The sequence below is a fragment of the Gymnogyps californianus genome, chromosome 1, assembly GCF_018139145.2.
Source record: "Gymnogyps californianus isolate 813 chromosome 1, ASM1813914v2, whole genome shotgun sequence".
Taxonomy (NCBI): Eukaryota; Metazoa; Chordata; class Aves; order Accipitriformes; family Cathartidae; genus Gymnogyps; species Gymnogyps californianus.
Window position 1 is genome coordinate 66,341,491 of NC_059471.1, and position 12,149 is coordinate 66,353,639.

Genomic DNA, 12,149 nt, shown 5'->3' on the forward strand with positions numbered 1-12,149 from the left:
CGGATACTTAGAAGCCAAACTGTGTTCTTTTAGAGGATTTTGTTAGGAAACTATATAACAAAGGTCACCTTTGTTAGCAAGGATGTGGGAATTACATTTTGTCATAATGACAGTGCATTTAGCTTTTGAGTATAACAGAAGTTATGCATTATTGCCAGAGGTTAGAAACAGAGAAGAGTCAGAAATATGTCTCATTTTCACATGTAGTTTCTGGAAAAAACAGATCTAGACAAAGAATGTCAAGCAAGAGCAAAGTGATCTTCAATCTCCAGTGCTTAATCCTCCGTCCTTTGGGCCACTCTACTTCTAATAAAATCATCATCACAGCGGTTTGATGCTGGCCATCTTACTTGCTCTGGCTTCACCTTCAATTTGTTAACTGTCCTGGGCAGGTAAGTCCTCAGAGTACCACCATAACTGTTAATTACATTCTTCTTCAAATGAAGTACGTCTATCACAAACACCAGGCAGTGAAATGTTTTTAACATAAACCAAAGACTTCAAAATTAGTGTTGGTATCTCTTTTCACAAACAATATTCAGAAGGATCTGAGAAAATACTATTTGCAATAGATCAAAGCACAAACATCTGTTCCACTGAGGGAATAATTTGCCTTGTTAATACAAATTAACTAGTTTAAATAGACGGTGTAGATGCAAGAAAGAGAAGAAGCTGTTCTTTTGATTAGCTTTTCAGAAATATAATAGAGGGAGAGACACAATTAAGAAGTGATGTATTTGTAGGGGAAAAGCCAGGAACACTGCAGGATAAGCAGTTTCACTCAAAGCATACACCAGTTTCTCAAGCATATGAGCTGCACATAATTAATGACTTTTCAATCTCTGTCGTTTCCCTCTCCTCACACTGTTCTCGCATATGCCCAAGTCAACTCTTACCGCTTACAGTTTTTTCAAGAAGTATTTAGTCACTTTGGCCAGAACTACTAGAGGTACATAGTCACTAACGTAATAGGAAGCAGGGATCTAAACAGATGTTAAACATCTTACAATCTAGAACTCTAGTGCCTCTGATGTCTACCGTATTATCAATGTATACCATATCACCATTGTGCCTGTGATAACTGTGGAACTTTATTGGGGCCCAGCTTCAAATCCTGCCTTCCCCCCTTCCAAAGCTGAGGTGGACTAAACCACAGAGTATCACTGCCTCAAGAAGAGAATCCAACATGAAGTGAGCTGCTGCCCTTGGATCAGTCTCTCAACATTTTCACTGCAATTATGAAACAGAGTAACTCAGTAAGGATTGCAAAGTAGCAGAAAATACAGGTGTACATAAGAAGAGTAAATCTTTTGCACACTAACATATTCACCTTGATGTCTAATGCTATTTAAACAATGAGTGGGATGTTTCACACAGAGCTGTACTGATGAAGGGATGTGAGATTCTGTGGTAAGTAGTAAGATCTAGAGCATTTGGTAATTCAGCTGGGCAGGTAGGAGTAGGCTGAGAGGCCAGTAATGGATCAGAAGGAATCATTCAGTAAGAATAGGATGGAGAAATGGAGAGCAATAGAACAGAAGGTCTAATCTGCAGTCAGAAAAGAAGCAAGAAATTTAGAAAAGACAGCTACGTCACACAAGGTAGAGACAGCATACAGGTAATTTTAGGAATTTATTTTTAAAACAAGAAATGAGGAGTGAAATAAATGTGATGGCATATTCAGAGACAAAGGTAATTAGTTTAATAAATTGCTTAAAAGTGAAACATTGCATAATAGGCAGAACAGATCGATGACCGATATGATCAAAGTTCCTCTTTTCGCTCGACTGTTAAGTCACAATCTGATCTTCAGCAAGTCACTTCAGGCTAGATCCAATAAAGGACTCAGTCACCTTAAGCCTGACTTAGGAAGATTTGAGGTACCTAAGTCTAAAAGTATGACCTAAACACCCTGCTCAGTTGTGTACTAACCCTGGAGGAGCTTGTCACTCCAAAAAGGCATATATATCTGCTGTTCAGTTCTCTCTGCACAAACACCGCTCAGTCGGCAAGGGTGTGCTGTGTTAACGTTCAGTGGCCTACCAGTGCTCTTTTCTGGGCTGCACATTTAGGTTTCCTTTTTGTGGAAATATGGGCACAAAGGACAGCTAACGCAGGCTGGGATTTCACTTCAATATGTGCCCGGAATCCAGCTGTGCTCCCTTTCTCTCTTTTTCTTGGCAGCATAGTGCCACAGGTTTAATGGGAAGGGCAGAAAAATGGCTCAGCTTAGCTTGAGCAGTAGCCTGGAAATGGCAAATACGTATCCGAGCCTGTGTGTCCCTTCCCCCTGCCCTTGACTGAAAGAGTCAGTGAGAACAGGAGCCGTGGTCCCCTTTTCACCTTAGAGAACACAGCCAACCTTTGCATCCACGTGGGACCTACACCCACCCACACGAGTGGGCTCCAGGCTCTGGATCCGAGGATCTTGCAGCCCCGTTGCGGTTACCTAAGCTGAGGAGACAGCAACGAGCTCAGAAATATACCCGTGATGATCATGCTCGGCACTGAGCTGTTGTTAACTGTTACCAGCTCATCAGGTGAACTTCCTTCCCTTCAGAAACGCCCTGTGCGGTGCACCAAGTAGCGTGGGCACCGCATAGAGGTTCTCTAACAGAAACAGTGTACAGATATTGCAGGTTTTAACCTGTAAGAGTAATTACCTGCTTCTATGAAGAAATGACACTTACGTGGAAAATATATTGCGGTATTTGGATGAAAGAAACTACTGAAAGTATTAAAAGAAAGAAAACTTTAAAAAGCAATTTCCTGCATAATTTGAAAATTTGCTTTTATTCAAAATCCGGGTAAGAAGCAATGTCATTAAAGACATCGGATTGATCAAATGGCACGGTTTGACTAAAAGTGGAATAACTCATAAAAATATTACAAAATATGAATATTCTATAGATTCTTTGAAAATGGAATGGCTAGACAGAGAAGTATCCTAAAAACCAGCTGAAAAAATTCCCTGTTTCAGCTTCACAATCTGTGTATTTTGACATTATCACTTTGTGTTCATGAATCAGGTTCTTCTATGTTTTTTGTAATAAACTAGTTTCCTAAAGACTAATGATAATATTTTCATATGTAATTGTTCATGTAAATAAACAGATAAGAAAGTAGTTTTGTGTTAACTCATGCAGCATTTCTAATTTTGAGAAAAATTCCTGTCATTTCATAGCTCTCAATTCTTTTTGCCTTTCAGTTTCAGTGATAATTTCTTGAAAGTGAAATGTAAGTACAAAAACCTATGTTACAGAAGTGTTAGGTCTGTACATAGGAGCATGAAAATGGGAGGTGCTGCAAAATGAATATAAATTATTAGTAGTAACCAAGATGAAGAAAATTGGGTTTTAGACCAACATCACTTTAGAGTTTGAACAGCAACATTAGCTTGACCACACTGCACTTACTGCACATTAAATTATACATTTTGCAATCTAACCAGTAATAAAAAAATGCTGAACATATATAATGCATCTAAATTAAAGGTGACCTGTAAAGAATCAGTCATATGTCCTTTCTCTTCGTATTTATGCGATGATCTCAAATTGTGTAATCTCTATTTTTTCGGCATATGTTAGTTGTATTAGAAATTCAGGTACTCTTTGGGTTAGAAGATTTTATGGTGTCCAGAGAACTACTGAATTGTGACAACACAAAAATGAAAGGAGGAAAAATTGCCTGGTTTTGGCCGTGGGCTAGGCAATAAAGAACAGCTTACATGATCGCTGCTAAAGAAGGGAATGGATTTTCATAAGGATAACATGCTTTTGATTTTGTTTGCTTTTGTTAAAATTAATCTTTTAGTAAAATATTGAATTTTATTAAATAAGATCCAATTAATTTTGGAGAAAGTATTTAAAGTCTGAGTTTTATATTAAGTTGTACAGAGTAATACACAAATTATCTGAGACTACCTACAAGATTCTTGCAAACTTGAGTGAGTCCTTTGGTATGAATGGCATGAAAACACAACAGTTGAGGAAAACAAAGGCCTTTAAAGGTGTTCTTTCCGGTATCTTAAAAAAAATGGAATAAAGATATGCTCTTACTTCTCTTTGTGCACATTTTTGCTGACTTCTGCTTATCCCTTCACCTACAACAAGTCACTTCGACTGTTCGCAGGCTTATTAGGGCTGTAATGTTTGGGCTTCAGTCACTGAAAAGAGATTTCTTCAACTGTTTCTGCTGCGCTTTACAAATGGGGAAGTTTCCACCTGTTCCGCATCCACACACGAAGCTGCGGCTCACCGCCGTCGTCTATCTTAAAACACCGCCCTTCCTCGGACGCCGGGACGTAACGGAAGTGCGAAGGAGATTCTGCCTTTAATACAATTTAGACCTGCCGCGTGGCATCGGTAACAGTTATTTAAACCTATTTAGGGTCTAACAAGAGGCACGTCGTACTCCAGCGGACAGCGAGCCGCCACAGCAGAGCGAGCGCCCTCACTCCGGGCACCGAAGGCAGGTCGCCTCCCGCCCCGGCGGTGCCTGGGGCCGGCAGCGGGCTCGGCGCTGGCGGGCCGGCAACACCTCCGCCCCGGCGCTCCCTGGAAGGGGGCGGCGGCCTCTCCCTGTTGCTCTCTGCCTTCTCACCTTCCCCTCGCCTGGGGCGCCCGCCTCGCCTCTCCCACCCCGCGTCCACGCTTCGCCGCGACCCGCGGCAGGCAGCGGGGCCGGGGCGGAGCACGGGGGGCAGGTGAAGGCGGGGAGGAAGGGGAAGGAGTTTTTTAAATGCTTTTCTCCTCTCGGCAGGTTTTATGTCGTCGCCGTCCCCCCCCCCCCCGCTCGCCCCTAGGCCAGCCACCGGCGCGGGCGGCCCCCAGCCAGGGAGCCGTTAACGGGAGTTAACGGCGGCGGGCACCGGAGCACACCTCTTCAGCAGCCGCGCGCGCCGCCGTGTGTGGAAAGGGAAAGGGCAGGGGAAGGGGTGGCGCCGCGCGCATGCCCGCCCGCCCGCCCGCCCCGCGTGACGTGCGCTGCCGGGGCCGCCCGACGAGATCAAAGCGGGAGCGGCGCGACTCGGGCCGGGGCCGGGCCGGTACCGGGCGGGTCCGCGTGCGTGAGGGGGAGCGGCGCGGGGGCGGGCCCGGCGCGCCCCCCCCCGCCCGCCGGATAAAGCCCTGGGCGGCCCGCGCGGGGCGGGCAGAACCGCGCGGGGGGCGGGAGCCAGGCGAGCCCTTCCCGTGAGCCGGCCGATCCGGCAGCGGTTGGTGGCAGCTTTCCTCTCCGCCTCCCCTCCGCGAAAAGTGTTGTGGCGGCGGCGGCGGCGGCGGGCATGAGGGGCTGCGGGGTGCCGCGCCGCAGTGGCGGCGGCGAGCACATGGCATAGCCGGGGACGGCGGCGAGCGCCGGGCCGGGGTAACAGCGGTCTGGCGGGGCGAGCGCGGCTCCCTGCATGTGGAAAGTGAGGCGAGCCAGGGAGCCCGGCGGCAGCGGCGAGCACCCGGCGGCGCGGTCCTGAGTGCCCGGGCAGCGGGCGGCCGCCCGCCCGCCCGCCATGGATTGCAGCCTCCTCCGGACCCTCGTGAGCCGATACGTGAGTACCGCCGGTTGGGCCCGTCCCGGCGGGGCCGCCTCCCCTCGCCCGCGGCGGGTCCCCGCCCGCCCCACAGCCCGGGAGCCGCCTCTGAGGAAGCTCTCGCCGGGGCTTCCCCTCAAAGCGCAGCTCGTACCCCCAGCGGATGGGAGAGTCCCCGCCGCCCGCTGAGGCGGAGGGGGACGCTGCGAGGCTGCAGACAGCGGAGAGTCGTGCGAGTCTGTGCGGGGTAGTTGCATCGCGCTGTGGCCCCAGGCTTGCAGAAGGGGCTCGGTCCGGAGTTTGGCGGTCCCATGACTCGCACGGCGGCCAGGGGAGCCTTGGGGGCCGCTGCACGTGATTTTCCTCCGTAAACGGAGGATGCAGCGGTTGTTAATGGGTTCCCTGCAGCCCTCTCCCCGGGTAGCTGGCTGCGGGGTTGACCTTCGCTAAACCAGAACGGGTTGACCTAAGTTCAAAGCACTGTAATTTACAGTGTGCTGAGATACGTAGTTATCAGGGCAGATAAAACCTCTAGGGTTTTTTTTTTTTTCTTTCTCCTTGTTATATTGTTTCAGTCAAGCTGTGTTTTGTGGAATTGTCCAATTTAAATGCACTGACGAATGGTTGGAATAGTTACAAGTTTTTGTAGATGTGTGTGGTAAGATTCAAACACGCTAAACTTGGTGTACTTTGGGGAAACAGAGTTGATGTTGCTTGTTGGTTATCCTGTTTTCCCCCACCTATACCGTCTGAAAGAGCAAATCAGTAGTGCATTAGAGTGGATCCAAGTGTAGATTGAGGGTGCATCAGCGAGTGCAAATCCGGTTTCATTGAACCACTAACAAATGTTCAGGATAATGGTTTTAGTAAATTGGCGGAATGCCAGTAAGTGCAGGGTTATACAATACAAGGGTTGGGGACCACCAATACCAGGAAACTGCAAATTTCTGCCTTGGAGTGTAGAAGAAATTTAAAAGAGATAGGGAGAGAGAATTGGGATTTCCAAATACATATAGCTTTTCCTCCCATGCAGGAAGGACTGTAAGTGAGGAAACTTTCATGCTCTGACCAAGCAAAAGTAAATAGACTTAGTTTTGTGCATGTTAAGAGCTATCTCCACATAATACAGGCTGAAATCTTTCTTCAAGTATGAACAAAGAAAAATAGCAGAGGTGAAAAACGACTGTGGATTTTTTTTTCCTGTTTGCAGTAGGGTATTATGTGGGACGAGGAGAGAATAGAGAGGTGTGTACTGAAAGCAGCTATGTGTATATGGATCCTTAGAAAGTGGCCCTGAGGGAAGGAGGAGAATACTCAAAATATAATGAGATATAAGAAAAGCAGTAGTCTCTCTGGATATGCAAAGCTCAGGTGAACTGTGCTGAGGTCTGTTTGGAAGCAGGCAGGATCAGTTTGGGTGTAGTGATCTGTCAGTGCTGATCTAACTGTTGGATTCAGTTTAAGATTTTTTTTGGTGTGTGTGTGTGCTCACATCTGGAGCCTGTACAAATGGAGCATTCATTGTGCACAGAGCATGCTGTGGTCTCTAAATCTCTTCTGTATAACATTGTTGCTAACCTCTCTTTCAGAGTAGGCTTAAGCATCAAATGTGAAAGAAACAGGCTTGAGAGTAGCTACAGTAGTCATTTTAAAAGATGAAGATGTACATGAGAAGACAGTATATTGAAAATAAGGCACTGGAGCTTTTAAGTTGTGGACTGTCATCACCCTTCTGCACTGCTAGTGAGAGTAATTCAGCAGTCTAAAAGCTAAATGAAACATTATTATATCCCATGTGAGGAAGTGTTCCTATTTCCTAGATCACACTACTTTCTGTACTGTATGTATGCCAATAGGCTATGTCTAGATAATTGGCGAGCTGTTCGAGGCTGCCTTGTATATTTTCACCTGTTGCTTCTTGTTCTTTTGCATTCCTTCAGTTTCTTAACTTTGAATCCTTTCTTCCAAGGAAAGATCATTTTGAAAAAAGCTGCTGTAAGTAAATTTGTGTTCATCATTTCAGTAAGGCCATTAAGATCTGGCAAGCTGATGCCTGTGTGTGTTGTGTGTTTTCTTTTTGTTTTTTTGTCTCCATGGTTCAACTATTTTTGTACAGCTACAGCAGTGGAAGTGAAAATTAATAGTTTGAATGCTGGGCCTGAAACTGACTGCCGTACATAAGCAGCAGATGCACATGTCAGCAGTATCACTCCATAGTTGTTCCCCCAAGCTCTGTACACACCAGCTATGCCTCACAAGTGTAGATGTGCTTGCCTCTTTCCAAGCTGCTTTTTAATAAGGGAGACAAGGCAGTAACACTTCTGCAGGAGAGTCAGAGAGGATAGGTACATCTTGTACTTATATCAAAGTAAGCTCAAGCTTGGGTTTAGTTAAAATCTATACAGAAACTATTCAATGATTGAGGTTCTAGAAGTATGAATTTTTGTTCTGCAAGTTGTGTACTGGACTTGTTTGGCTGCAGGTCCTTCCCAGAGCAGGCTGGTCTCTGGATTATTCTGAGAACCCTGGCTGATGCAGGCTGGAGATGCTGTTGAGGTAGCTGGGAGCTCTTACTGGCGGTATGGTATGATCTTGGAATAACAAACAGTTGGTATGTGATGTACTAATGGAGACTTCTGATAGGATGGTTTCGAAGAGTTCTGCATCATTTCTTTTCTTTCCCTGTACTGTATGTTGTAGGACATAAAGGCATAAGTTAAATACTAGGGTTCTTGTCCTGATTGTGAAGGTCCCCCCATTCCCCTTTCCCTTACTGTTGTTGCAGTCGCTGTCCTGAAGCAATGCAAAATAGTGCATATCTCCAAGGCCCTATGGAAGTATAACGATGACCTGGTGTTGTCAGTTCAAGTTGAAGTCAGTTTCCTGGTTAGCATTTTCAAATATTTGTCTGCTGTTTTACCTGCATTGAGTGTCATCTTTATATCTGCCAGGCATTGGAACAGTTCAGTGATACGGGATTGAATAAGATACATGTTCAGCATGCTAGTCATGCTGTAGTTCATATCTCTTCACCAAGAGATGGTGTAGCCTCTTAGAAGGACAGAGGCAGTGATGTCTTTCTCTTACTAAATTTCTAAATCGACATTCTGTTGTTCTGCCTCTTTATAACCATCCTGCAAATTTTATTTTTTTGTTTTCACTTCAGCTCTTATTTCCCCTTACCATTACTGTAGCCATACCAAATTTATAGGACTGTTGGTGAAGAATAACTATCTATATAAAAGGTGTTTGTTTCACTGCAGTGCAGCTGACGTGAAGTTCAATGTAGTTTTCTAAGTGCTTCGTGATCCTTCAAGCTGAAATACAGCCATGTAACTTTTCTTAATTGTGTCTAATGAGATTATTGTGTATATTTTACTGCTTCAAACTGTATGAGCTATATAGAGGCATCTTTAAGTAACAAAATAGAAACATCTTTATATACAGCTTTTCCGCTATGTGGAACCACAGAATCTGAATAAGCCTTCTACAGTAAGATAAATAAAATAAATTTTGACAACTGTATTGTTTAATTTACTTTCCTAAATAATGGCTATGTGGGGGTAATATGAAGATTGCCTTGGGGGGGGATACTGTTTGTCACATACTCTATAAAAATATAACCTCTTTTTCTGGATGTTGCTTTGCATCAGACAACATGCTTTTCTGTCTTCTCCTTGGATTGTTTGTGCATTCCTCAGAGGATGTGTGCTACCCCTGGGAGGGCAGCCTCACAGCCTGAGAATAAGGAATTAATGTGACTGTCCTGTAAGTGTCACGCAGAGCCTGCTCTGCGCTCAGTAATGAGAAGGACTTGTTAGCTTAATATTAGGCAGTACACTATTTAGGGAAAAAACAAGCATACAATGATAATTAAAACCATGTCCATACAAGATTAGCTTCTGTTTTATAGTTAGATTATTTGGGACACTGTGTGGATACCATTAAGCAATGTGTTCTGCCCATATAACTGCACTTGCATTAGTTTTCTCTGGTAACTTATTTCTTGCTGATCTTGGGACTTCTGAAGTTTTTCCTCTTTACAGTCAAGAGATGGCTAATAATCTTAAAACAAGTCTTGATGACATCTTATCTTTCATAAAATGAACATTTACTTTCCTTAATAAAACATGTGCATGTGTCTTTTGTATATTCACGATAGCTGTTTATGGCTGAATGTGGATTTGGATATTCCTGAATATTGTGGATTTGAATATATCTGGGCAATCTGGAAAAATGTCACTCTTTAGCATATGTTTCTTTGGACACTAAATGGTTGCTAAGCATCTTGCAGCCTATGATGACAGTCTGTTCTGTATTTAAGACAGCTGGCCCTCACCAGTAAATGCTCCTGCCCAGGTTGATGGCTTTGGGTTGTACAATAAATACTACTGGGTCAGAGGTCTGTATTACTGAACAGTTTTGCCTGTATTATGTAGTATATTTAGAGATCCTGCCACTTCATTGCTTCTCCTCTTTCAGGTTCTCCTATTACTTCAGGATTACAGATCTGGGTGTTAAGTATTGTTGCCTCTGTAAATATTTCTAAACATGTATAGCAGCAGATAAGATTTGCTTCCAGAAGGAACAGTGATTTATTACAGCTCTGGCCTCTGGGAAGCTGCTGGCCTATTAGTTCTGCAGATATTTCTGAAAAATCTTTTTTGGGAGGTTGGAATAAATGAGTTTACAAATGGATGCTTTATTTTTCACTTTTATAGAAGTGGGTCAACTTTAATCGTAGTTTGAGAAGATGATTGACTAGCCTAACCAGCAAGTTCTCTACTCAATTTCATGGCAGCCGGTGGCTTTTGGTTGTTGGTTTAGACAATTTTGTTGTTTTTATTGGCAGTATAATTCTAAAACTGTTTTCTAATTAGATTTCCTAAGTATTTTACTTGTGTATGTAGTCTTAGTAGACATAAATGAATATTGAGCTTCAGGGTTTTTTCCATTTATCTAGCTTTGATACAGCAAAGGTTGATAACTGCTTTGATCTGAAAGTTGGTGAAATTGTAAGCCTCAGTGCTCTGGAATTATTTGTCTAAAAGGACAGTCCATTTATCAAGCATTTCAGATGACCTACTGCTTTTAATCTAATTTCAGTTAATACATATGAGTGCACCCTTGCAGACTGGTATCAAACTAGTGCTGTCTAGATGTTTCTTAGTCAGGGTGCGTGTTAACATAAACACTGTGTTCTTCCTAGCTGTCACTTACAATAAGTCAAAAGGTTTGTGTTTTGTTTTGTGTGTTTTTTTTTTAATTCCAGGGATATAATTTGACAAAATCTTAAAGTGTTTTAAATGTCATGTAAATGTGTTTATATATGGACTCTTTGTCTGCAAACTGTCCTGACTGTACAAAAAATGTTCTCAATAGGAGCTATGTCTGTGTTCACAGGTCAGCAATTAGTAACTTGCATTTCTTAATTGTTTGTGTCTGTCCCTGGTATGTAATGCATTTTTGTTATCTCTTGTGCAAGTCAGTGTGTCACAATGTTTTCCTGAAACCTGAGATGCTTCCCATCTCACATCTCTGCTTCACTGTGGGTACCAGTTCTTCCTGGTGTGGAAGGTGGGACAGAGTGCATCTAATAGCATGAGTAACTTCTGGATTCCTGTTTCCCCAAACACCATTGCTTTGTTATTCTCCTAATTGCATCCTTTTTTTGCCGGGGGGAAGAGTCTGTATGGAGTGCTGCCGGCATACTTTTCAGCCTGTCATCTAAAAAAGGTAAAGTTTGAAAGCTTTACTTACCTCAGAAATTAATTCTGCTGAACATTGAGTGTGGCTGACAGGATTTGGCACTTCTGCAAATTTAACTAGCTCTTGTGTACTAAGAGTGACTCTTGTTGCGTTCATTCTGGTTTTGTAATGTATTCTTAAGATGTTTCAGTATAATCCGAGGCTCAAAAAAAACCCCCAGATGCTCTCCCTTCCCCCGTCAATTATTTATTGCTGAGGGGTAATAAACATGGAGAATTGCATGGGCTTTGTTTTTTCCCCTCCCCCCATCAATTAGCTAATTTACACGAGAAAAACATGATTTCCTTTTTCTTTTGAGAATAAACAAATGAAAATAGGATATTGTGTATGTAAAACAGCTCACTTACAGGAAGCCAGAGTACATATTACAAGCTGGTTGCTATTGACTACAAAATATTGCTCATCTGCACTCATTAGATGCGCTCTGATAGTAGAAAACATTGCTTTTGGAGCATCTAAATTGTAGAAGTGTTTCAGTGACTTAAAATAGATGAAGAACTTTTAACCTTGCCGTTTTTAGCATCAAAAATACTTGTGTCTTCTGAGATGAGAATAGCATAGTTGCTTTTGTCTTTTGATAGCATGTTTTTGATTTAAAAAAAAATATTTAATATAGTTCTGCTTTTATGCCTTTTCTAAAGCACCACAGAGTATTAACACTGAAAGCAGAAAGCCTTTTCAAAATAATTTTCAGGAATGGAAGAGGGCAAGGTACAACATAGCACACTTACAGCTTAACAGATCTGATCACTGTTTCTCATTCATCCTTTGCTCCTGTCATACAATAGTAATTGAAACAAGAAAAGTGGCGAGGTGGAATGGGATTTTCTAATGAGTCTGCTTTTTAAACCCA

At 43.2% G+C, this 12,149-nt stretch overlaps 1 protein-coding gene across 1 annotated transcript in view; it reads left to right on the forward strand.

The window, feature by feature from the left end:
* Positions 1-5,271: 5,271 nt before the first annotated feature.
* The window catches only part of ATP11A (ATPase phospholipid transporting 11A), a 133,730-nt gene continuing 126,852 nt past the window's right edge, over positions 5,272-12,149 (forward strand). The window contains exon 1 of the mRNA XM_050896599.1: positions 5,272-5,545. Within this exon, the coding sequence (XP_050752556.1) occupies positions 5,507-5,545 (39 nt within the window). The 5' untranslated portion in view covers positions 5,272-5,506. The remainder of the gene's footprint in view (positions 5,546-12,149) is intronic.